A 27,699-nucleotide genomic window follows, 5' to 3' on the forward strand; every position below is an offset into this window, starting at 1 on the left:
TCATCCCACTAGCACAGCTCCTTCATCCTGCTGGCATAGACTTTCTGGCTTCCACTGCTGACCCTTGGGTCTTCTCGGCATGGATCCATAAAAGAGACTGGCGTGAGTCCTTCTTGTGGGCTCTGGACCTCCAGTTGGACTCATGGGAGGCATTGTCCTGAGCTCTGGGTTTTTATCTGGACTCATGTGGGACATTGCCATGGGGTTTAGGCTCTTGACTAAATAATCTATGTCTTTGGTGTTGCGGATAGATTTCCTGCATTTTCCTGTGTTAACTTCTGGTGACCATTATAAAAATATTGTAAATTCCATGTCCTAATCCTATTTGTTCTCTGTGTACAACCCCTGACTACAACCCTAGCCTTACTTAAAACTCTAAAAATAGCTTTTCATTGCTACTCATCAGATTATAACAACAGAACCCTAAAACAGAAATAACAAATCAAATACGAGAAGCCTGTGTTTGTTTCAGTGGAAATAAAGCAGCAGCTGATAACTTGCAGTTACCGAATCTTACCTGTATAGATGTACTCTGCATATGAAGGGTGAGTTTTCATGAACACTTCTTTTACTTTTTCTGTTTTGTCAGCACTTATTTTTGTTGCACATGGCGTGTACATAACTGAGAAAGATTCAGTTCTGGTGATGGCCTCTTCAATCATAGCCTGAGAGGAAGCAAACAGCTTATTTACATCAATACCAGTACAGGATTTTTTGAGAATGTAAAAAAAAAAAAAGTACATTTTGGAATGATTTAGAAATCTATATACTGTACTACAAAGACAGCATATTTTGGTTTTAAATGTTCATTAAAACAAAATTTTAATTATTTCTGGAAATACTATTTCATATTAAGAAATCCAATTACATGAAGAAAGTTTGTAAATAGGTGCCACTACATTGTGCTTGAGATTCTGTTCTTCAAGGTGTCATTTTTAAAGATGCCCCTCAGAAAATCAAATTCTAAGTTCAATGTTATATTTAACTTACAGATTAACAGATTAACAAACTGGTGGGCAATTTATGCAAAAACTGTTTTCTTTAAATATACCTATTGAACTTTCTGAATTTAAGTATTTTCTATAAAAATCATGCAATCCTAGAAAATCTTTTTGGAATAAAAATGTTTCTCAAAAGCTTCTTCTCGGCAAACCTTTCTTCCCTCCAGATCACAAGTAAGAGTTAGGGTGGATTCGGCTTTTTAAGCATTTCCTTAAATGTACCATTCTTGGTAAAACACTGCCATCAACCTGAGCTTCCTGTTTGAAGTAAGACCACTGATTGCTATTTGGAATGGACCAAAAATGAAAGTTATGTAAAGTTTTGAAAGAAATTTATTCTTTTCTGAAACTTTCCCTTATAGCAAGCATTGGTTGTGAAATAAATTGTGTCTATACTTATTTCATTTTTCTGAAAATGGCATAAAATCATGTTCATTAAAAATTTATGTTTATTTATAGGAATAAAAATTTTCCCTGACAACTAAGAGTACCAACAACCCATAGGAAAAAAAATAGTAATATGAGTTTTTTAAATAGAGAGAAATAAAGAACATTTAACAGACAACAATTTATATTATTAACAGTATTTTGCAAACATTTCTTGTTGAGGTTAAAAGCAATGAGGAGTTGCTAATTTAACTTATTTATTGCCTGGTCTATTTCTCAGTGACTTCAAATGGCCTCTACAATCATCTGTTCTCTATAAAAATATCTTAGTAAGCATTTTGTGGAACCAGAGTCCTCTTTTTTCTGAGACTAGCATTAGAAAATTATGTAAAATTAATGCAGAAAATATTGCTGAGTGAATTTCAATAGTTTCTTTACTTGCCCTCCTCCTCCTCCTCCTAGTTCTCCTCCTCCTCCTCCACTTCCTCCACCTCCTTTTCCTCTTCCTCCTCCTGCTCATTTTTCTTTCAAGGTTCTGGGAATGGAGCCCAGGGCCTTCATGCTAATCTCACCCTGGATCTCATTAGGTGGATAAATTTCCATGACTGCATTACAATTACTCCTCCTGCCTTGCCCTCCCAGAATGCTGGCATTATAGGGGTGTGCCACTCTGCCCAGCATCAATGAGTTTCTGAAGTGCTGAATGACAAAATTGACATTGCCTGTGTCATGGTTTATGTCTGTGTCCCCCAGGCCTCATGAGTTTGCACTGTGCATTTGTGATGGTTCATTGTCTAGTGCTTGGATTGATGGTGTCAGTGCTCCACCCACATAGGGGCAGAGCCACGATGTGATGTAATGGCAGGAAGAAGGTGTGTCTTGCTCTTTGCTGGTTTCTGTTTGCTGTTTGCAGCCACCATGAACCGCGGCCCAGCCATGTCTGCCTGCCTTGGAGCCAACTGAATGTAGACTGAAACCTCCAAAAACTGTAAGAAATAAACCTTTCCTTTCCCAACTTTGGGCTTCAGGTATTTTGTCTCAGCAATGAGTAAAAAGTAACTAAGACAAAATTTGGTACCAGGAGTGAGGTCGTTTGCTGTGACTATACCTGACCATGTTTTTCAAGAGGCTTTGGAAATGGCTTGTTACTGGAGTTTGGAAAGGTTCAGACATGTTGCCTGGGTGCACAGAGCTGGAGCAGCTTAGGCTGTTCTGCAGAGGAGAGTCTGGTCAGAGCTCAGGAGACCAGAAGGCTGATGATAGAAAGCCTCATGGTAAAGACCAGGCTTGGGAGGTTTCTGCTGGGAAGAAGGACTGCATTGGTTGTTGGACTCTACATGATATGTGTTATGGCTTGGCAGAAAGTTTGTCTGCATTTTGCTCCTGCCCAGAGACTTTGCCTGAGACTGAGACAAAGAGCAATGGACTGATTAATCTTGAAAAAGAAATTAAAAAGCAAACAAACATTGAGGCTGTGGCATGGCTATTGTTGGGGGCTTTCAGCCAGATATATGTTTCAAATCAGGAGCAAAGAGCCCAGCAGGATAATTTAAAATGCTGTGAGTTTGGCCAGAAGGAAAATTCCAGAAAGGCTGTGGATTGTAAAGACAGAGTTGAGATTTTGATTCTTGATGGGAAACAGAGAGATAAGAAAGATGGCCCCGGGGCATCCCAGGAATCGGATCCCCACCCTGTGCAGCCTCACAGCAGAGGTGAAAAAATTTGCTCAGAGGGAAAAGCTGTAGAGCATCATGTTTCAGAATGGTGACAGCGGCCACATGAGGTTGCAGAATGGCGGCAATGTAGAGAAGCTTTTTCTCACAATCCTGCAAACAGAGCCCTGCGATCCAGGCAACTGACCACTACAGCCAAAAGAGAGAAAAGCCTGGCTACTGCTTCAGCTGGCAGCAGACCTTGGCAGCATCCACAAGGTGCTGATTTTAGGTGCAAGGAAAATGCACAAACTCTGAGGGTAAGATGGCTTCCCCCTCGATTGCAAAGGGCCTGGCTGGCCAAGCAGTGTGCCCCTGAGAGGGCAATTTGTGAAGATGCAAGGGTGAAGCCAAAGGTGCAGTGGAGACCCCAGAAGTTTGAAAAAGCCAGGAACGTGGATGATCCAAGGAAAGCTGCAAAAGCAAGCAGAGAGGATTTAAGAAAAAAGCTGTGGGAGTTAAAATCACTGGAAGTACCCTGGGGGTGGAATCACCCAAGCCTTTTGGAGCTTGCAACCAGATTGCTTCAGATGCTGAGCATGGAACTCTAGGACTTAATGTTTGTCCTACTGAATGTTGGACTTGCTTTGTTTCCAATGCTTTATATTCCCCTGCTTGTAACTTTTGGAATGGTAATGTTTACCTTGTGCCTTTGCATTTCAGGAATGTTTAACCTTGTTTCATTTGTATAGGGGTTACAGTTAAGAGTTTGTCATAGACCTTGGAGGAGACTTGGGACTTGGACTTTTCAGCAATGCTGAAGCTGTTAGGACTTTGGCAACTCTTGGAGGTGGTCTAAATGTCTTTTGTATAAAGGATGTACATGAGTCCTGGGGGTCAGGGGTGGAATGTCATGGTTTATGTCTGCGTCCCCAGACCTCATGAGTTTGCACTGTGCATTTGTGATGGTTCATTGTCTAGTGCTTGGATTGATGGTGTCAGTGCTCCACCCACATAGGGGTAGAGCCAGGATGTGATGTAATGGCAAGAAGAAGGTGTGTCTTGCTCTTTGCTGGTTCCTGTTTGCGGCTGCCATGAACCACGGCCCAGCCATGTCTGCCTGCCTTGGAGCCAACTGAGTGTGGACTGAAACCTCCAAAAACTGTAAGAAATAAACCTTTCCTTTCCCAACTTTGGGCTTCAGGTATTTTGTCTCAGCAATGAGTAAAAAGTAACTAAGACAGTCTGTTACACTGTCCTTTCCAAGTTCAAGAAATTGAAAGAGAATGAAGGATAGAGTTGTGAGACCAAATGCAGGACCACCACTCAGAGTCAGCAACAGGTTGTGAATCTGCGGTGGGATCTGACTGCAGAGGTACATGCCTATTCTGAAAGGCTGACGTGAACAGTAGAGGCAGCAGGTTGGGAAATCAGAGATGCAGATTGAAAGCTCATATATGGTGTTTAGGCGCCAGGTACCAGTCCTTCACCAAAAATAAACACCCTGTACATAGAGTAGAAGAAAGAACTCCTCTACTGTGGAGCCTGCTTATGTTCACTGCTTTAACCAGTTTTGGGACAGCAAGCAATCGAGTGGAGTGATGGGTGAGGAGGAAAGCTGGTCCAGACCTTAGTGTTAAAGTCAAGGTCTGACTTCAGTGGCTCCTTGGGTTATGGGTTCTTGTACTCACTTTTTAGGGCTGCCATGAAAGAGTACCACAGACTGAGTGGCAGAAGTGTATTTTCTCAGAGTTTTGGAGATTAAAAGTCTAAGATCCACACTGTCTGCAGAATTGGTTTCTTCTGACACCTTGTCTGTGGTGGGTTGGCAGCTGTCTTCTGCCCGTGTTTTCATGTGGTCTTTCTTCTGTGTGTTCTATGTCCTGACTCCTCCTTTTCTAAAGACATCAGTTATACTGTTAAAACCCACCATAAAGAGCTCATTTTGACTTGGTTGCTTTTGTAAACACCCTTTCTCCAAATATGGTCTTAATCTGAGGTGCAGGGTCAGTACTTCAGGGTCCACATTTTGAGGAAAGGGAACCTAATTGAGCCCATAACAGCTTTTGGCTAAAGAGCTTTTCTGTTGGTCTCTCTGATCTCTTAGAGGAGAGGATTTTGTCTTAAATTTTAGATGAAAACTTTAGTGATGATGTTAGCCATCCTGTTTGTTTCCAGAAAGATATTAACATAATCCCTGTCAGGCCAGACTGGGAGAAAGCATTCTCTCTATCTCATTTCTTTCCAATGGCTGGCAGCTGATGTAACTGCAGGCAGGGTAGCTTCACTAAGCTATCTTATAGCAGGGATGGCAAGACGCATGCCCCAGAGCTCTTTGAAAATGTTCCACTCTTCCTTGGCTCAGTGCTCAGGCAGACACGCAGGCCTTCTTTGGGGCTTTCCATGCAGGAAGTATGCACGGGACAGCTGACTCCCTCGGTCTCCCCTGAGAGGTAATGACAGTTCTTTTGAGGCTCTTTCTCTCCATCCTGAAGATGTGTAAGGAAGTGAGTGAATAGTATGCATATAATACATGGATAAAAATTGAATTCTCCATGGAGATGATTTCTCAAAGGAAGTGATTATAGTCCCAAGAAGAAATATCACAATATATAGGAGAAAAGAGATTACAAAATATCCTTTTACAAGATCCAGAAAAAATGTTTTTATGTCTTTTCTTGATATAGTTTTGAGTCTTTGAAACTGTCTCACATTGCCCTTGTAAGGGAAAAGAATATTACTGTTCCAGGCAGCTGAGCTAGTTAGAAATATTCTAGGCAGTCACACAGGGCTAGGCCCTTAAAGAAGCCCACACAGAGGAACGAATGTCTGATGACCTTGGAGGGGACACACACCTCTTGCTGTGGGCCAGATCTCAGGACAGAAGGAAAAATAAACGCAATCCTTATATATAATCCTTAGGGATTAAGTCTGGATCACCTTGAGAAACCAGGAGTCACCATCGCAACCCCCTAGAAGAAGAGTCACTGATGTGACTCACTTCCCCATTTGCTCCTAATTTAATCAATTTTACCTGAGCAATTAATCTTATTGGTTGATCACATTCTGTTCCACTTTATGTCACTTTGCAAATTCCCATTTTCCTCACCTTTGGGCCATTGAACCTCATGATTTTGCTCTATAAAAGTCCCTGGAAAATACAGAGTCCTTGCCAACCCACACGGGACCCCCTCTGTCTTTCTCTCAGACAAAAGCTTTCTTTCTCTCTATGAATATTTCCACTCTTAACCTCCATTGTTCCTAAAATTCATTCTTCAATTTTAGAGAACATGAACTCTTACATAGTAGGTTGGGAGTTTCATCCCCCTATATCATTACTATATGTTTTTCAGCATTGTCAATACATGGTTGAATACCTCAGTCATAAAGCAATCTAGCAAAAAATGTAGTCTCTGTAGTTTAGTAAAATACAGAGTATTTTTCACTATTTTGGTTTACAGTTTAAAAAAATCAGATTTTTATTCTGTGATGATACTGATTTGGTAATGTAAGTTGATTTTTTAGTGACTATATCAAAGCAGAAAAGTGTTTATAATTAATTGAACACCATACGATGCTTCTTCAGTTTAAAGTTCTATGTTGCCTCAAATCTTCATCAGTTATTTATAGTAAAATCATTCAGTATTCTTATTTCCAGCTTTAAAAAATATTCAATATAAAAATACAATAGCACACTAGAATTTCTTACTTTCACCTAATTGCAACTTCGTACTCACTTATCAACCTTTCTCTAGTCTATCTGCAAGTTTCTTTGCTACTCTCTTCAGCTTCTAGTAACCACCACTCTTTGTTTCTTTTTTTGTTGGTGCCGGGGATTGAACTTAGGACCTCACACTTGCCAAGTAGGTGCTTAAGCCATCGAGCTAAATCCCCAGGCCTCTACTTTCAATTTCCATCAGATTAACTTTTTTTTAATAATCCAAGTATGAGTGGGGTCCTGCAGCACTTGTATTTTTCTTAACATAATAATCTCTAGTTCCATCCATGTTTTTATAGAAGGCAGGATTCCATTTTTTTAATGCTCGATTGGGATGCCATTGTAAGTTCACACACTTTCCTTAACCACTCATTAACAGACACTTGCATTGCTTCTGTGCCTATTGCACTGTTAATAGTACAGCAATGAAAATGGGTGTTGGCTGGGGAATTTAGCTCAGTGGCCCAAGGGCCTGCCCGATAAGCACAAGGTCATGAGTTTGACTCCCAGTACAAAAAAAAAAAAAAAAAAAAAATGGGTGAGATGGTTAATCTTGATTGTCAGCTTGACTAGTTTGCCAGATGCTTAAGAAATCAGCAAAACATACTTTATGGGGGTCATGACCTTGGGGACAACATCTGGACCCTGTTCCCATCCTTTCTGGTTTTTTCCTTGTGCTCTGCTTCTGTGGGGCCATGTGTTAAGCAGCTTTCATTTGCTATGCTTTTCTGCCAGTTGATCATGGACAAAAATTTCTCCTGTTAAGTTGTATCAGGTACTTTTGTCCCAGCAACTAAAAGCTGACTACTTCAACAGAAGTGCAGATGTCTCTTCAACAGACTGATTTCACCTTCTTGGCAATACACCCAGGGATTTTCCAGACTCTTGTGCTTGTCACGGATCTGGGCTGACAGTTTGGGCATGGGTGACATAAACTTTTTCTGTCTGCCCTAGAAACCCTACTTAGTATGGTTCATTTTCTTTCCCTATCAGCTGCCTGAAGAAAGAGGACTCCCAGGATGTGCAGAGAGACGGAAGCTTTTTGGGTTCACAAATTGCTGATTACAGCAGAGAAGGTGTCTTAAGTTGCTTTCTCATCACTGAGCTTCAATACTGACACCATTTTAAAGGAGGAAAGTTTTATTTGGCTCACAGTTTGTAGAAGTTTCAGTCCATAGTTGGCTGGCTCCAAGGCAGGGCAGCGTGTCAGAGGGCCATGGCACAGGAGGAACAGTTCATGGTATGCAGCAGAAAGCAGAGAGAGATCAAGAGAGGAATAGGGGAGAGACAGAGCCAGGCCGTGTCCCCAGGGACCCACCTCTCCTGACCAGATCTCACTCTTAATAGCAAATCAGCTATAAACGCTCATAACCCAGTCAGCGGCCACAGCCTCACCTATGGCATATGAAGCTGTGGGAGGACTTGTAGATATAAGCCCTAACAGCAGGAGAGCCAATCGGAGACACCCACTATATTGATCTCCAGTGTGAGGGAGAATGAAATTTTAGTCTCTTGAGTTACTGAATTTTGGGGTTGTGTGTTGTATCATCAATTAGTCTGTCCTAATATATAAATAATAATAAATGAAAATTTGAATTTCTCTCATATCCATTTTTATCTACTAAGCCTTAACGTATTATAAAAATGTAAAGTAAAAGCATTGTGATAAATGCTTTTATTTGTGCTATTTCCTTTAATCTTCATTATATCCATTCAGGTAAGTGAATACTAGTGATTCAACATTATTTATGGTTTTGTTATTTTATTTTCAGTGTAAATGTTATAAGTTCAAAGGGAATTTACTTTACTTGAAACTAACTGATTGAGATGGATACCTTCAGTCTTTGGTGATTAGTGTAATCCTTTGCAATTATATTAATAATGATAAAATGTTCAAAGGTGGTATAATTTAGTAGACGATGGGAGGATAAAATTTTATAAACAATATTTTTCAGATTTAATCTCTATAAATAAATATTGGTTTAATTCAGAAGATCTGAGAGACCATAAAAACAGATTTTTCTAAATATTTTACCTTGAGAGTTACTACCATGTTTTCCAGTATCTAAATATCTTACTATGAGACTTTACATTAACTATCATTTATGCAGTTGCCAGAATCGATATTTTTTCCAATAATGTAATAAAGGATTGTTTGTCTCTGCCTCAGTAGTTATATTTTAATTCTGAAATATTAGTTTGTCTTTATTGGGAGATCTTTTATGAAACATTCATAAGTTTATATTTCTCTAACATAAGGGAGTATTTGCATAGTTCACTAATATGTCTGTCAGCTCAGTGATGTGAAAGTTAAAGATATCTTCATGAATTTAAGTGAGATATTTAAATTTTATTTTCTATGTCTGGAAATCACTAAATATTATATGACCAGGTTATTCATACCAAGGTAAATAGATTTATATAAGCTCTTTAAATCCTTTACTTTGTAATTCTTATCTAACAAGTCATAATAAATATTTTAATTTTTTAGTGTGAGCACTATAGAATATTAGAATATGTATATACGCATATATTCACATAAAAATTTGTATGTATAAATATTTACCCTAAAGAGTCTGGTTAGGATTAGGGTTAGAGATTTGGTTATAAATGATGTTTCAATTAAAACCTAAAATGTCCGCAGCATTGCATTTTTAATCATTTATATTTTGTGGTAAAAATTTATTCTATGTTCTTTCAACACAACACTGAAGACAGAAGGTGTCTAAAACATCATTGCCTAACTGCTATGCTTTATAATTAAGGAAAGTGAGGCTGTGTGAGTTCTGGTGGTTCACCTGAGGTCACAAAGTTAGAGATGGAAGTGAAAGGAGAGGTTACATTTCCTAAGTTAATGTTTTCTCCTAATCTGAACAATTTTTCATTCTTTTGTTTGTAAATTCTTGTAAGGAAAAAAAAATCAAACACTAATTTCTTATTTTCTTTTTCTATTATATCTTATCCCTGACTCCAAGGACAACTAGAATTTCACTCTAATACTACAGGAACAAATGTACCACATTAAATTATAACCATATCAACATCCTCTGCAAAACGATCTTAACATGACACAGAATATTCATCATTTACACCTGCTGGTTACAAGTAAGACTAGTTTTTTCTTTTTTTCAGCTTTTACTTTTCATTAGTACATGTTTGCATTGTATTCTTGTGGGGCTTTGTCCATTGGTTTCTCATTACATTTAGATACACTACCAACTTGCGTGCCCATGTCAAAGAAAAAAATTACAAAAATTAAATGAAAGCCTTTATGGTAGGGAAGCCTGAGTTCTAATATTCTTAGGTTCATTTAGCTTATGCAGTGGCAAAGCATGTATAATTTATAAATAGAATTTAAATTATGTTCTTGTTCTAAAGACCCTGAATAATTTTCAGCTTGCATTAGGGAAACACCAGCTGATAGAAACTCAGAATTATAAGTGTGGGTTTCAGCAACCTCCAGACTTTTTAGGATGCTACAGAGCTTTTATTCTTGATGACTTAAAATGAATCATCAAAGGGTATCACAGGGATAAATAGCTACCTTGCCTGGAATTATTTCATAAGGACAACTGGGTATTACTAATGAGCTTGGTCCTCTGTGTTTAGTGATAAATGTCAACAGAGTTTGAAACCTTTTTTTTTTTTTTTTCGTATTTCGTCCCCACACTTCATTTAGTCATATGAAGTTAGGAATTTTTGTCCTTACCTGCGTCTTTTTAAAAATATGTTTCTTGACTGTTGGTTTTGAGATAAATAATGGCAAGGTGACCTGGATACCAGACTACTACTGCCTTTTCTATCTAGTGTCTGTTTTCTCTCTTGGTCTTTGTGTGAGTTTTCAGTAGGAAGGCCAGGGATCACCTCATGAAATGGAGAAGATGAAGGGATATAAAAATGTTTAACCCAAAGACAAGATTTAGGTTTGTGGCCTAATTTTCTTTTCTTTTTTTTTTTTAATTTAAAGAAAGACTAAAAAAACAGAAAATGGGTAGAAATAATACATACTTTCAAAGAAAAAATAAACAGTAAGACATCAGTAGTTGATGATTACAGAATGTCCTCTTACAAATAGTTATTCAAGATACTAAAGTGGAGCATATAAAGTGGGGATTCAAACAGTGAGACTGCAACCAGTTCTGTTCAAATATCCAACAAAAATTTAGAAATATGGTTATCAATCCTATAAACTTAAACATACATGCAGTTATCTATATCTTCCATTATATTGAGATTGAACAAACCCAAGCAGGCTGATATCACTCTGCTGTGTTTCACATTATGACACTCCAGGATCAGCACTGGGTATTTTAGTGTCTCTTTTTCTTCAAAGTATCTGTTCATTCCATCATGTGTCATAAGATCAGTTCTCATAAACTGTTTATAGATTCTACACATGCATGAGTCTTAACATGTATTTCTATCCTTTCTATATTAGACGGAGAAACAAAACAAAGCAAGACAAAACAAAACATATCCCAATAAACACATGAAATGAAAAAGACATATAAGATTGTTATACAAGGAGTTCTACCATAGTTCCTGCGTTGTCTCTTGCTATCTTCAATAGAATTGGCTATATCATCAGATACAATGTAATTGAATATATCAGTACATACCAGTATTAATAAAAACAGAACTTTGTATATAGTATAAAATTTCAAAAGCAGCCAGAATGTGTATCCTAGAGTCTTGTCATCAGATTTTATACTATCAATCATATCAGTTTTGAATAAAATCTGTTGATACCAAACAGCCATCAAACAAACCAGATTTAACTAAGATCAGTCCTGATAAACAGTATAAGTTATACTGTCTGTGTCCTCAAATCTAATGCAAGTAGACAAACTGGGACAGAATAAAATCTATCAAAAAATATAAAATCTATCTAAGCAGAGAAGTGCGAGTAATGTGGGTTTTAAATCCTGATACACTATTAACAATATCTTCTGCCATCTTTTTAAAGATTCTGCCTCCCCTTTCACTTCCCCAGGGTACACTGTGCAATTTTGGGCCTGACCAAGACCCTTGGTTTTAAATGGGGTGGGGGACAACCTGCTATTTACCTAAGTGGTTCCGAACCTTCTCTCTCCTGAACTTGATCTCTAATTGTATTCTTTTACCTATTAAAGCCTGTCTTTCCAACCTATCCACAAATACTAGTCTAGTTGCCCCTATTACTCTCTGGTTCTCTGTCACATAGAGCATTGTTTTCTTATATTTGATTTTCAGTCCATGTATTCTTTTTCATTTTAATTATATTTCCTATGAATAGCATATTTTTGGACCCTACCTCCTGATCTATTCTACGTGTGGTTCTTTTTTTTAAATTTAGTGTATCAATATTAGAGATTATATCCTCTATATTAGAGATTATAACCAACCTTTTCTGCCTCATTTCTGTTATGCTCTTTTTTTGCCATCAGTTGTCTGCTTATCTTCTTCATTCCATTTTCTGCTCCATTCATTAAGGCCCCTCTGCCACTGTTCCTGGAATCCTAGCACTTTTCTCTCTCTCCCTCTAGAATGCCCTGCAGTATTCCCTGTAGTGTTAGGTTGGTGGTTGCGAATTTCCCTAGTTCCTCTTTGTCTTGGAAGCATCTTGTTTTTCCATTAATTGCTAGAGACAGTTTAGCAGGGTATACCAATCTGGGTTGGAGGTTATTTTTTTTCAGGGCTTGGAATATTTTGCTCCAGGATCTTCTTGACTTGATGGTTTGTGTGGAGAAGTCTGCCATTATTCTGATAGGCCTTCCTTTATGGGTTATCAGTTTCTTGTCTCTAACAGCTTTTAATATTCTATTTTTTTTTTTTTTTTGTCTTTTTCCCTTTTTATCGGTACCGGGGATCGAACTCACGACTGCCTGCTTGCAAGTCAGGCGCTTATGCCGCTGAGCTAAATCCCCAGCCCCTAATATTCTATTCTTATACTGAATTTCTGGGATCTTGATTATTATATGCCTGGGTGTGGCAGTGTTTTGGTTGTAGGTGGCTAGAGTTCTGTATACCTCATACATCAGTATATCATTTCCTTTTCCTATGTTTGGGAAGTTTTCCTTAACTATTTCTGTGAATAGCCTTTGTAGTTCCTTTGTTTGTACCCCTGCTTCTTCATTCACATTCTTTATTCTCAAGTTATAGACCCTCTTGTTGTCTTCTAGCCTTTGTATTGTTACTGCTTGTTTCCTTGTTATTTTTAAAAAGTTTTCCCTTTCATAATCCCACATTGCAACACTGTCCTCCAGTTTGGATAATCTATCCTTTGTTTCTTTCAAGAAGATTTGCCATCTTTCCACAGAGTTTTTAATTTCCTGGTAATCTCTTTGAATCTGTTTCATGTATTCTATATTTTATTTATGTTCTTCATCAAATGCTTCTGTCTTTTGTTTGAATTCTTCCCTTCTTCTGTCTGTGTCTGCTTGAGGGGTGCTTAGTATCTCTTTTATTAATCTTCTTATATCTTGCTTTTCTTGGCTAAATATTTCCCTTTTGAACTTGTCTATGAGGTCCTGAAGATATGTCTTTATGTCCACTGGTGCCGTTTCTGATATTGCATGTTTGCTGTTCTCATTCTCCTTTGTGTTTACCAGTCCTGGGTCAATGTTCTCAGGGTTGGGACCTGGGGAGTTTTTGTCATTGCTTCCTCTTCCCATCTTTTTTGTTTCTTCCAGGAGGCCCCAGTTTCTTTCTTTGTTGGTTACAATTCTTCTGAAGCACATTGGCTAGGTGACCCTTCCCACTGCAGTGTGCTAGTGAGTTGCAGACAGGGGCAGTGTGTGCCTGGCCCCTCCCCTCTGGATCACTCAAGCCGCTGTTGCCTGCACTGTATTGTTATGTGCCGCCGCCCCTCTGGGTCAGTCAAACTTATGAGGCCTCACTAGGTTAGTGTGTGGGCCGCCATAGGGAATTGATTTTAGATAACCTATTGGGTCTCAGTGAGGTCACATAACCCAGGCCTAGCTCACATCACCAATCCTGTTTAGGAAGGGAACAAGTAGCTGAAGTCACTGCTGCTCCTTGTACTTGCCAGTCCTGCCTGGTCCCAGAATGTTGTCTGCTGGAGCCCCCCCCCCCTTCTGTGGAATGGCTCCACTCCCGTCACTCACCAAAGGTTGATGCAGGCTCTCTGTCAGCTCAGCTCTCTGTTCAGCTGGCCCATCCTGACCTCAGTGTGACTGTACCTCCAGTGGGTCAAAGTGGCTGGACCTCAGATGGCTCGCAAGTTGCCTGCTGCAGCAGGAGCATTGAACCTTTAGCTGTTCCAATAATAGCACCAGGACTGTATGTTTGATTGGTTCTTCTCACCTTAGTTTCTTCTTGGGATGAGAGAATTCATCTTCCTCTGTTTGGGACTCCCTATGCTGTATTACATTGAATTCTAAGTTGACTATCTCAGGAAGCCTCTGTAGCCAGCTGTTATCTATCCACCATCTTTTTCCGGTTCCCATGGCGTAATTTTCTGACATTAGATAGTAGTGTTCTCTTGGGCTTTGCCTATGTGGGTTTTACTTAGCTTGTGGATAGATCTACAAAAATCATTTATTAATTGAATGAGATTCATCATGCTTTGGCTAAGTGCTATAGGTAAATCATTTAAATGTTTAAAAATAACATGAAAGACAGGCATCTTCCCTTTTTACAGATGAGAAAAGCTCAATCTTTATAACATGCTATTCTACAACTTACAGCTACTTTATGAGCTGGGATGCTAAGCCTTTCTTTAAAAAATCTCAATCAGAGCTCTGTGCCCTGAGCCACTAAGCTATGTTAACTCATAAATGAGGTCTATGTCTTGTCAAACACTATGGTAATATTCTGTGTTTATGAAGAGTTCTTGCCCAGAGTTGTGGAGGAGAATCCGTGGTGAGGGGAAGTTTCTAACACAACCACCCAATAAAGGAACAGTACATCTTGGAGTTCACTCTCCATGGGATGGCACATTTGAGGTCAGATGATCAAGGAGGGATGGCGGGCCACCTGGAATTCAGTACGAGGGATGATTCTGTCATGTAAATATTGCTCATTTTATTTTTGATGTACTCCAAACTCTTCACAATTTCTTTTCTCCCTTAAGTTTCAGCTTTGTCTGACAACCTGATACCTTTTTTTTTGTACCCGGACTCAACCTCATGACTTTGTGCATGCCAGGCAGGGGCTTATGCCACCAAGCTAAATCTTGAGCTTCAACCTGATACCTTTATCCTTTTTCATTTGCCTGCAGTTAATCTCCTCCTCCCTGAGGACCTTATATTTGAAAAGGCAGCACTGTGTCAGATGTTGTTGTTTGGGGCAGGTAAGCTGCTATACATGTAAGATTTTTTCTCAAGTCAGTAGCAAGATGTCTCAGAGGGAATGATTGTATCTGTCAGTGATGGAAAAAATGTGTCAAAAATATTTATTTGTATATATGTATATATATTTCATATATATGTTTCTGTGTGTTCTGTAATACCAAGAACAAACCATGATGTCAAGCAATATTAAATGAAATGAAGTAAAGTGCTATGTCCAAGAAACATGCTAGTGTAATAATTCAAGTTTTCTATGTCCAGTCCTTGGCTATATCCCTGATTTGCCTTATATTATGATTGTTATAGCAGGCCAAACTTTGCTTGATAAAGATTGAAAGGTGAATGAAATATACATCTGAATGCTAATTATGATTCTTTTTATCTTTTTAGGTTTGGGGTAAAAATAATCCATCCAGGTTTCTTTGGTATTTATTGTTCCTAGTAGGTTGTTGACTTCTAGTTTACCTATAGTGTCACTTCTGATTGCTTGGACAAAAGCAGGTTAGCTTGACTTCAGAGAACATGGCGGACAGATAGCAGCAGCTACGGAGGCTCTCTGAAAGACCCAGCTTAGAATTCAGGAATGGTGCAGAGTAAGGAATCATAAGCAAGAGGAGATATGCTCTGCTGACCCAAGGATGAACTGGGCTGAGAGAAACCAACTGGGAATGTAATCTTAGTGCTATAACAGGAACAGAAAAGCTTCAGTGTGGAAGCTGGAGCCCGCGCCATTGGAAGACGCGATTTGGGTTTCCCGCCACTGCTGCTGCATCTACATTGGCTCAGCAGGAAGAGAGACATGCAAAAGCTCTGAGAATGGGAATTGGTAAAAGGAGTTGATAGCAGGATGGGCAGGGAGCTGTGCATTGACCTGCAGTGAGTGAGAGAAACTGGGACTCTTCCCCAGTCTAGGAGACTCCAACAGAGGACATTCTGGGACCGGGCAGGCTTGCAGGAACAGGGCACTGCAGTGACTTCAGTCATGTATCCCCCTCTCAGGCGGGATTGGTGAGCAGTGCCTAGCCTACGTGAAGCTGCTGGCTGAGACCCAGTAGCCTAGCACAACCCAGGTCCCAGCGCCTGAAGGTAGATTGACCTGGAGGGGCGGGCCCCACGTAGGCTGCCCGGTCTGCAACTTCTTGGTGTGCTGCGGTGGGTGGGAACACCTAGCCGGCGCAATTCAATCAGACTGTGGCCGACAAGGAAGGAAGCTGGGCCTCCTATATATGCTTGCATATATAAGGAACAAAGACTATGGGAAGAGGCAACAACAAGAAAGGCTCCTCGGCCCCCAATTCTGAGAAAGAGGCAATAGCAGACACAGCACCAATAGATATAAAGCGCTATCTCCAGAGCCTCATAGACAAGTTCAGGAATGAAGTTATTAATGACCTGAAGCTAGACATAAGCAGAATAGTTAGAGAAATGCTAAGCACCACCCAAGAAAAAACAAATGGTGGAATGGAAGAACAGAAAAAGAGGGGAGAATTGTTTAATGGAGAAAATAGAAAAAGCATAGAATACGTGAAGCAGGTTCAAAGAGACTACCAGGAAACTAAAAAGTCTATCGAAAACTGGCATAACAGCTTGAAAGAAACTAAGGACAGATTATCTGAACTGGAGAGCAGATTTGTAATATGGGAGCATGAAATGAAAAACTTCTTAAAAATAACAAAGAAACAAACAGCAATAATACAAAAACTAGAAGATGATAAGAGGATCTATAACTTAAGAATTAAGAACATAAAAGAAGTAGGGACACAAACAAATGAACTACAAAAGCTACTCACAGAAATAATCCATGAGAATTTTCCTAATTTAGCAAAAGGTAAAGATACTCAGTTGTATGAAGCGTACAGGACCCCAGCCACCTACAACCCAAATAGAGCAACACCCAGGCATATAATAATTAAAATTCCAGAAATCCAATACAAGAACAGAGTATTAGAAGCCATCAGAGACAAGAAACAGATCACTTACAAGGGAACACCCATCAGAATTACAGCAGACTTCTCGGCACAAACCGTCAAATCATGAAGAGCATGGGGGGAAGTAATTCAAGCTTTGAAAGGTAATAATATCCAGCCAAGATTGAGATATCCTGCACAACTATCCCTGGAAATTGATGGAAAAGCAAAGTGCTTCCAGGATAAAAGGGGGAATATGCAACCACCAATTCAACTCTATAGAGAATACTGCAGGATATTCTAAAAAAGAAAAATATGAAGAATCCAGAAATAGTGGCAGAGAGGCCACAATGAATGGAGCAGAAAACAAAATGAAGAAGACAAACTGACAACTAATGACAGAAAAAGAGCTCAACAGAAATGAGGCAGAGAAGATTGAATGATAGGAACAGCTATTTTGGAGAAAATGACTTCTTAATAGGTAATACTGATTTAGTATCATCTTGTTTTGAAGTCTCATCAAGCTTTCGTTCTTCTGTCTCCATTGGTCTAAACAGGTTGTATCTTATTGGATTTTATTATATATGATAGTATAAGCAAAATCTTTTATAGACTAGGAGATTATACAGAAACCATTGTTCATTTTCTGTTAGTTGATTCTAAATACTCTGTAATACTGTCATTCTCTTAAATGGTTTTACATTGTTTTGATATATTTGATGCTACAGTATACGAAGTTATACTCAAAGATTTCAAGGAAAGAGACAATATGGTAACTACTTTTATGTTGGGATTATCTTGTGGTGAAACACTGTTTTGCTTAAATGGTTATGTTTTGATCTGCGCTATTTTGCTGTTATGCCTTCTTTTATCTTAATCTCCATTTTATTATTTACTTTTTTATTTCTATCCTTTTAATTAATGGAAAAATAAATAAAAAATAGCAGGATATATTATAGTAACCCACTTTGACTTTCCATTATCTTGATTTAAAGCCCTGTATTGCTCTCACCATCTTGTTTTGACTGATGTTCCTCTATTCTGTTTTGCTTGATAGTACCAGGTTCGAAAGTTTAGGCAACAGCTGTGAAGATAGTGGGATTCATTATGACGCCCATTCTGGTTGACTCTTATCTACTTTTGAAGACCTATAATGTCTCCAATGTTTTGGTTTTGTTGGTTTTGTTCTTTACTGTTTTGTTCAATTTTATTATAACTGATGATATAGGCAATTGTATTAGAGATACCAGGAGGCATTATGGTAACCATTGTTGATCACCTAGTATCATGCTTTTACATTATCTATTATGTCCACCATTTTGACTTGACTGACTCTGTTCTGTTATGTCACATTTGGTTCTACTCTCTTCCAAAAAAGTAATAAGAACTGTGGGAGCAACAAAACCCAAAATGTGTAATTGTTATTGTAAAAAAGAGAGGAAAAGAAAGTGCTCTAAGCAATATAACTGCATGTATATTTAAGTGTATAAGATAGATAATTATATTACTGAGTTTTGTTGGATCATTGAGCAGAACTGTTTGCAGTCTCACTGTTGGAATGTCCACTTTATAAGCTTTAATTTTGTAACTTGAACAATTATTTCTAAGATGACAATATATAATCCATTAACTAGTGATTTCCTACTGTTTATTTTTTTCTGTAAATCTGTATAACTTGTACCCTTTCTCTGCTTTTTTTCTCCTTCAATAAAATTAAAAAAATAAATAAATAAATAAAATGCCCAAGCTGCAAAAAAAAAAAAAAAAAGCAGGTTAGCTTAATGTTTACTTTATGAGCCTGAGAAAAGCTAAATCATTACACATGTTAAAGACTAACATTTGAAACGCCAGGATATCATTATTTGGAAGCGGGAAAGTTATCATGAGAAAGAAAATTATTCAACCTTGGTACAGGAGGAATAGGCAACTTCAAAAATTAGTGAGGAAAATGCAATCATATGAATTCAAGGAAAGAGGAAAATTTATTTTTAATTAGTGTGCAGCACTGCTGAAAGAATGGCTGGACATAAATAAAAACATTAGAAGCTTTTAGTTTTACAGATTATCCTATACCCGGGTGAACACAGCTTAAAAAATTTCATGATTTCATGGAGTAGTTATTCTACATCTCCAACAGCTAAAACAGGTAACCTCAATTTTCTCTGCAAGCTTGTAAATCAATAACCCATAAAAATGCATGGGAAATAGAAAACATAACCATAAAACCACCAAATTTGGTTTTGCTCATAACAATTTTTGATTTTCAGAGGCAAACAAAAACAGACAGGAAAAACATGTTCATGAATTTAAACCGGAAGGCAAAGTCTTTATGTAAACAAAATAACCTTATGGCAGCCTACTGGAAGAATCACAGGAATTCTGAGAAGCAAGTTACTAGACTTAAAGTTGTACAAGAAAAAGAAAGCCCAAATTGCCTTAAATGTCTGAAACATATATCATTTTCAAATGGGAGAAAAGGAAAAGAAATTTGGTGGTGACTTTTTTATTCCCCTAAAAACCATCAGGAGCCAAAAAAGCTTTTCCAAGGACAGGAACAAAACAAAACAAAACAAATTAAAAAAAGAAAAAAGAAAGAAATAGCTGACTGTATTTATGAATTGAACATCTCCAGTACCTACTGATACTAATGTAAAACAAAGCTAGCACCATTTAAAAAGACATATTTTTAAAAGAAGAGCACAAAATAAATATTGTTCAGGAGCGGTTGAGAATCTTGTTTCGTCTAGGACCACTATTTTGTAAGTTTGACTTTGCTGGATGCTTGATGTACCGGTGATGCGAACTATGCTGCCCCCTACAGGGCACACTCAGCGGCACTGGCAAATTCTCATAAAGCTTGGATGCCTGATATACCTTAAACAGGGCCAGAAAGGCTTAATTTGCAGTGAGAATTAGGGGTTCAAAGGCAAACAACCTCTGCAGAGGAATCACCTTTGCTGAAATTCACACTGAAGTGAACTCATTGAATATTTGACTTAGCTTTGGAAGGTGGTGTTGAGTCTTGGTACGTACATGTGAGTTTGAAAAGGGGGCAGAAAGAAGAGTGAAAAACAGCTTCCCCTCTTTGACAGTTGGGCTACATCAAATGTATATTATGGTGCCAAAATGCAAACGTGAATTTATATATGTTTATGGCTCCGCTTCCCTCTTCTCTCCCTCCCACTTTTTCGTTACTTCCCCTCTTCCTCCCCACATAATGCCTGAAATACGCTCGCAGAACAGCAAGAGAAGAAAGAACTACACAAAATTACACAGACGGAAAATAATGTCACGGTCACTATCTCCCTCCCAGGAACACTCAACCTCGGATCAAATATATGCCTCAATTACATCTTTCATTTAAAAGCAAACCTCTCCTACTGGCATACTACCTCAAATAGCATCAAAGCAAAATGAAACAGGCAGCATTTAACAGCGTTGGTAACCATGGAAACATATCATTAAAGAATATATAAACAGGAATGAATAATTAGATGAGAAATTCATTTCTACATTTATCTTTTACCAAGACACAGAAAGAGAAGCTGTCTTTTACCTCTTTTCAATTTGGAGTTTCTCTTTAACCTGTCTTCTAATTGAAAACTGTGGGACTTTATAAAATGGATTATAATATTGCCTATATTAATAGACAAAACTCTTTGCAGTCAGGTGTCTTAAAAATATCATAAAACCCATGTCATCTAGAGGTGACACAGAATGCAGGGAAGGATACGAACAGCTAAGGGATTTGTTTTGACATCTCATGGTGAAAATGGGTTAGTGGCTGGAACTTTTAGCAGGTGGGAAGCAGAAGGTTATTCCCAGCATAGAGATGGAGGGGAATCTCAGTCTAATGGTTATGTTCGTCATGTAGGTAGGTCATGTAGGTGGCTTTTGTGTGCAGAGCACTGGATGCTTTCCTGTTGCACCTACAGCCAGAGAAACTGTATGTTGGAATAAGTTGGCCATTAATTTGAAAAATTCAAAATGGCCTTAGAGACATCTAGTTCAGATATTGTGTATCACAATCACTCGGTAAGAGGAGGAACAATTGGAAAAAATACAGTACTCAGGACTCCACCCAACTCTGGAGAGCTAATATTTGAAATATTTCCCCAAATGATTCTAGTGAAATGAGACCCCAGATCAGCGTTCAAGAACTACTGACCCAGGCAAGCGTTTCATCACAGAGAAGCTGAAACTGAGACTTAGAGCTCTGGTGGTGTATTGAACTGTTGGTCTTCACTTTTTTCCTCCCTGAAGCAATGTCATATCTCTGCTTCTCACACAGCGGTGCAGAGCACAGAACTTACCCTCTGCCCTTGGGCTTGATCATGTGGCTTGTTTTGGCCACTGTGATCCTTGCAAGCATGACATGAGCAGAGATTTAAAATCTGGTTATATAGGATGGCTTTCTCGCTTGGCACCCTATCTTTTGTCATAGAGAAAACATATATCGAGTCATCTTTGCTGGAAAGAGGAGAAATTGCATGTGAAACTCTTGACCTCCCCTGCAGCTTGGAGCCAAGCTTAGCCAGAGTTGACCTCCATCATTTGAACTTGGGCCAACCTGCTTATCATCAGGAGCCACTGAGTTTCAGAGTGGATTATTATACATTATTGTAATAGTAGCTGATTCATGCACAAGTGAAGTGATTTATCCAAGACAAAATTGCATCAATGGAGATAGAAATTTATCCCCTAAACCTCAGACCTGACCTTTTACTACTGCCTGATGCTGTTCCTTTTGCTTCCTTTGTTGCAAAAAATTAAGTACAAATATCCATTGCCTTCATAGGGTCCTTCTGCTTGGCCCATACATCCTGTGTCGACTTTCCTCATCAGAGCTCAATTTTTCTTTTACTTTGGGATGCTGCTTTTACTTTGCAAAGGAAACCAAGAAATCTCAAACAAACTGGTTTTCACAATGGTACTCAGAGGTCAACTATGATTGAGGTGAGCATCTCCAGATAAATTTATTTTGCCGAGGAACTGAGGTTGACTAGAAACTCAACGAATAATGGGAATTTAAATTTGATACATGGCAATTGACTGGGGAAACACATCTGGGTGAGTGCTTTTGTGTTACTCACATCTTATGTAATCTAAATTCTATAGGGCCTGTGCTGCTTTTGGACATTTCTTGTCTAAATATTTTATAAGCTCTACCTGAAAGGGCCAAATAAATAAATAGACTATACATATAGGCTATTAAGAGAAATGGTCAAATGGTATTTCCATTTTGTTCTTCTCTGTAGAAAACTTTTTCACACAGAAGTCAATCTTTAGAGAAAACATATTTTTCTTCTCCAGAAAATGTAGGTGTTTTGTGAAAGACAATAAAAAATGTTTTTGGTTCTTTGACCTTACTTTGCCAATAATTGCATGTTGCAGATATTATTTTTATTCTGAAGCTGAGACATAAATTTTCATCAAGAAAGTGGCTGATATCAGATGATTTTGTAATTTTAATAAAAAAAAAAAAACTACAAAGACCGGGAGAGAAAAATTAGTTTCCATTCGTAGTCTAAATGCTCAAGACACAATGATAAGTTATCCTGCAACAATCTCTGTTCAGTAAGGAGACATCTATTAGCTGGCTGCTGTGGTGATGGTTATGTTGGAAAGAAGGAACTAATAACACTCAAACCTTGGAATTTCACAGAGCACAGGAACCATGAGCCTCAAGTTTCTTGAAAATCTGTAATATTCTCCAAATATTCAAGCGGCTCTCAACCTTTTCTGAAGCACAAAACTTGCCTGCATTTGGGAACTCTAAAACACATGCATGCACACGCAGAGAGCTATCCATTGAATTCATAATCACTGAATCTTTTTTCCCATTTTTTATTATTTTTGATTTTAAAGACAGTATACAGTTATCAGGTGATATTTATGTTTGCTTTTTAAGGGTACCTGCTGTGAACTGCTTGGTCCACAATCTACCAGATCCTCTTTTTGAATATATGAATATATATGCATATTTACATACATATAATATTTATATTTTATGCATACATACACCAAGTGAGATAGAAAAATGTGTGTTTAATCTAAAAATATTACAGAAGAATTGCTACTATTCTCCTTTAAAATCCTCCACATTTTAATACTGTTCTTGCCACCTTCTGAGGCATTCTCAAAATCCTGTTTTGTGTCTTTAGTGCTCTGTTGTGGCTGACGTCACACCCCGAATTGATTTCAGATGTTTGCCTTTCACAGTCATTTAGATCTGGGGGAAGAGCCACACGTCACATGGTGCCAGGCTTGGTGAATAAGGTGGATGAGGACGCATCCACATTTTACAAGCCTGCCTTGCCACTGGGTCACTTTTGCAGTGCTATTCACTGTAATTCTGATTAACCCTCATTAGGACACCTATGAAGCAAAACTTCCAGAACTGCTTCAGAAAATGGCATGAAGAATGGTATAAGTGTGTTCAGAGTTAGGAGGAGTATTTTTGAGGAAGATTAATGGGCTGTGCTTTTTATTGGAATATATTTTTAAAATTTAAGCAATCATTGTATTTTTTAGATCATCCCTTGCGTATATAGATGCTAATAACTTTTAATGAACACATAATAATTGTTTGTATTTATTTGGTATAGGTACAGTATGATAATTTGATACAAGCATGCAGTGTATAATGAGCAAATCAGGATTTCTTTGCATGATCACTGAATTTCTTACCTATGAAACAATGCTGGCCAAATATTTTCATGTCAGACATCATTGACTTGAATTTCATGTCAAATCAATATTTAATATGGTTAACAGGTTTAATAAATAATTTTTGAAATTTTTTTGTGATGCATTTTGATCATAATGTGGAAGAAAGATTAACAAAAATTAGTAGATTGTTTAAATACATGACAGTCCAGTAGTTCTTCCTGGTAAATATTTTGTGGTAGAATACATTAGATCCCTTACTCATAAGAACCTTGGTAGATTCATAAACTAATCATATTCAGAATGGCTTTTTTCTCTTTGTATATTGCTATAATAAACCTCTATTTATTAATTAGGGAATCAAAGAGACCAACAGTGACAATAATAAAACAATTATAACAATATCATAAAGAGTTTATGAATGTGACTTTTCTCTTTTTTAAAATATCTCTTCAAAATATGTTTTCACTTAAAGGAAGCATCTTTCTCTGTCATTCACAATTTATGCTTTGGGGTCATCACTTAAACACAGCATTGGAGTGTTATTGAAGTTGATGAGAAAGCTGAGAATGCTTCTAAGTGACTAATGGGTTTGTAACATAACACAGATACATTGAAAAGGGGTGTCTTTTTTTTTTTTTTTTTTTGCCTTTGCCAGGCAAAATACCTGATTAAGGAAAGAAAGGTTTATTTAGCTTACAGTTTGTGGAGCTTTCAGTCCATAAATAGCTGAGTGGCATGGCACAGGGGCAATTGTTTATGGTGGCAGAAGACAGCATGCTTCCTTTCCTCCCTTATGTTGTATGCAGGCTACCACCCTAGGGTGGGTTCTCTACACCCCAGGACATAGCATTGCTGAGTCACTTAGTTGAGTCTCTAAACTTCTCAAGTTGACACAATCACCCATTGCAAGGGGATTATTCATGTGGAGCAGAGTGGGATGACTGATTATTTCATTGTGCTACTCAGAAGGCATGCAATTTAAAATGTATGAATAGCTTATTTGTGGAGTTTTCCATGTGGTATTTTCAGATTACAATTGACTATGTGTAACTAAAACTGAAGAAAGTGAAACTGTGAATGAGAAAGGACACTATATATGCTCCTTAAAGACTGAGCAGGATGTATTTTATTCAATACTGTAACCTCAACACAGAACATGGTGCCTTACACATAGTCACTCAATAAATACTTGGTGAATGAGTATGAATGGCAAATAAAATTTGAGAATAAACATGAAAGTTATTCACTGACTTAAAAGGAGTCTGGATACACTGACTTGGAAAGGTTTCCAATGTGAATAACTACTATGTAGTTTATGGAGGCACTATATGACAATAAGACTCTGGAGCTTTCTTCTTTCTTTCTTTCTTTCTTTCTTTCTTTCTTTCTTTCTTTCTTTCTTTCTCCTTCCTTCCTTTCTTCCTTTCTTTTTTCCCTGCCTCCTTCCTCCTTTTGTTTCTTTGTCTCTTTGTCTCTATCCATTCTACCTCTGCTTTAAATGCTGGATGTAGCAATCGTCTCTTACAAAGTCTGATATGAAGGACAAAAGGGGTTGTTAAAACTGCAAGAATCATATGAAAGAAGGACTAGTGTGGGGTCTTAACCCACAGCCTGGAAACCTCAGAAGTCTGTAGGAGGGCTTGAGAGACCCCAAGGCTGCACACTATTTTCTTTGAGCGTGTAAGTGGGGAAAATCTTTTGTCCCTTAGTGCAGCTATGTCTTGGTTTTATCCTTTGAGAATAGACCAATTATACAACTTTATTTTTCTTTTTGGTGAGCTGTCTTTGGAAACCGTGTAGGCCATTCATAGTTTTGAGATGGGGAACATTTCAATGCCAAGTACAGCTTGAGTTGGACGGGAAATCTTAGTGTTCTCTGCACAGATGGGGGACCTGTGAAGCTGGCGTGTCCCCAGCCCTTGCTGCTTCGCTGAAGAAGGAGGCTCCACATGTCAGACTGTCTACACGGGCCAATGTTAGTGTCAACAGCTCATCCAAAGATCCCCAAAGAGGTCTTTTTTCTACAATGAAAGTCTTCAGCTTCGTCAGAGCCAGAAGTTTGAAGCAGTGCCTTTAGGAGCTCTTTATCCAGATGCAAGAGCACACCATGAATTTCTTTCCTGTTACAGAATTTGTAGCAACCCACAGAGGCTTAAATGTGATTTAGTTTGGCTATTTTTTAGATAATTTTTTCAAAGAAGAAAGGAAACTTCTCAGAACAATTGGATAGTGAGAAGTTTACTAGAGATCTAACTTTATAATGGTTAATTTCATAGGTGAGGCAAGTTCTTGGATTGAAAATGCCTGAGTTACTATTACTTGTGGTGCTAAAAAGCCATGAGCATATTTGGGCTAAATAGCTACTTTAAACAAGTGGCTTTAAACAAGTGGAGACAATTCCCAGTCCTGGAGGTGAGACCAAAAACCCCTGGAGATTTTCCAGGAACAAAAATCTGGACACTTAGCAAATAGTTTGCATCTTATGAGGGTTATTTTTTTTTGTTAATCTGAAAATTGGAACAAATTACTGACATAGCCTTGATATAGGATGATTTCATTGATTTGAGGACAAACAAAATGATGTAATGTGAACTCAATTAGAAAGTTTTGGTATTTTGATGGATGTTAATGCATGCAAGATGTTATGAGCCATCAGAGGTCTGACGCCATTTTGTGGCTAACAGAGATTTTATGAATCAGAATTTTACCCCTGATGCCATTAAATTAAAATACTGAAATTAATATGACGTCTAATACTTAATTTTTTATACCAGAAAAAAAATCACAACTATTAACCTGCAATAGCAATACTGCTTGTCGATTGAGCACTGCACACGAGGGCTGGTTCTGCTACTTACATTGTAGAAAAGAAAGGCACACACAAGACAAATTTTGTGGTTAAAAACATGGCTGAAAATGGATGTGGGAGAATGGGACAGGGTCGTAGAAGAAGAGGGAAGTGCCTTTTTTTTAAGATGTTATTAAATTTATTGCTGGACATCAGGGACTTGGAAACTGGGAAGTGGAATTTTCCAGGGACAAAAATCTATGTACGCTTGGCAAATGGCTTATATCTTATGAGGTTTCTCTTTTGTTGATCTGAAAATTGAAACAAACTGCCCACATAGATAGCCTTGATATAGGCCTACTGGATAAACTCCTCTTGTAACAATATTCCTTTGGGATCAACATATAAATGTCAAAAGGCAGCTGTTTCCATTCTAATTCTTAGCCTGACTAGGTCCTTTCCATTTTGTTAATTAGTGCAGAATTGTGATGAGCTCTACAGGTATTTTCTAAGAGGATAACTGGTAACTGAAGAATGGGGACCAGTCTGAAGGGCACTGTATTCAAGTAGAGTCTTCACGAGTTATTTTCAACTGTCTCGAGCTCTGTAGAGATGCTGCTATTACCGAATAGCATGTACAAATGCTTTTATTTGGAGTGATGCATCCCAGTGTGAGCTGTCATGTAGTATAGAGCTTTACACTATTTTTCTCCCTCTCTAGAGTTGTGATATGAAAAGCATTCCTAATATAACTGAAAGGTGTTCTTGAGTTTGCCAAAGCAAATGTATGTTCTTTTATATTTAAGAATTTGAGAGTCAGGGATCTATGACAGTAGATGTAGAATGTACTCAGATTTTTACATTCTGAAAATTTCTATTTTCTACTTAAAATCTCTAAAGAGATTAACCAGCCAGGGAGGTAGGGATTTTTTTGTGCTTGAAAAGGGTGTTAACAGATCATCCCTGCTGAGATTATGTCCCAACAAAACTTTGTAAGTTGAAAACGTCTTTAATACATCTAACCTACTGAAGGTGACAGCCTAGTTTGCATTAAATGTGCTCAGATTAGGCAAATCATATAATATAAAATACACTTTGTAATAAAATACTGAGTATCTCATACAACTATTGAATGCTGTATTGGGTAAAATGGTTGTGTGCGTACACTTTTGCACTCTTGTAAAGTCAACAAATCATAAATGCTTGGAAATATTCTTAAATTGATCAGTGTAAGTTCCAGGGTGGATTGGGTAGCAGGGCATCTCTGTCTTTAAAGATGGTGT

The 27,699-nt window shown here is 38.0% G+C and overlaps 1 protein-coding gene across 1 annotated transcript in view; it reads right to left on the reverse strand.

The window, feature by feature from the left end:
- Spata16 (spermatogenesis associated 16) overlaps positions 1 to 27,699 on the reverse strand; it is a 232,622-nt gene that overhangs the window by 48,186 nt on the left and 156,737 nt on the right. Inside the window, exon 6 of the mRNA XM_003467560.2 lies at positions 518 to 665. Within this exon, the coding sequence (XP_003467608.1) occupies positions 518 to 665 (148 nt within the window). The remainder of the gene's footprint in view (positions 1 to 517; positions 666 to 27,699) is intronic.

This window comes from Cavia porcellus, unplaced genomic scaffold, assembly GCF_034190915.1.
Source record: "Cavia porcellus strain 051 isolate PalLab524CR breed Dunkin Hartley unplaced genomic scaffold, mCavPor4.1 scaffold_17, whole genome shotgun sequence".
NCBI classification, from domain to species: Eukaryota; Metazoa; Chordata; class Mammalia; order Rodentia; family Caviidae; genus Cavia; species Cavia porcellus.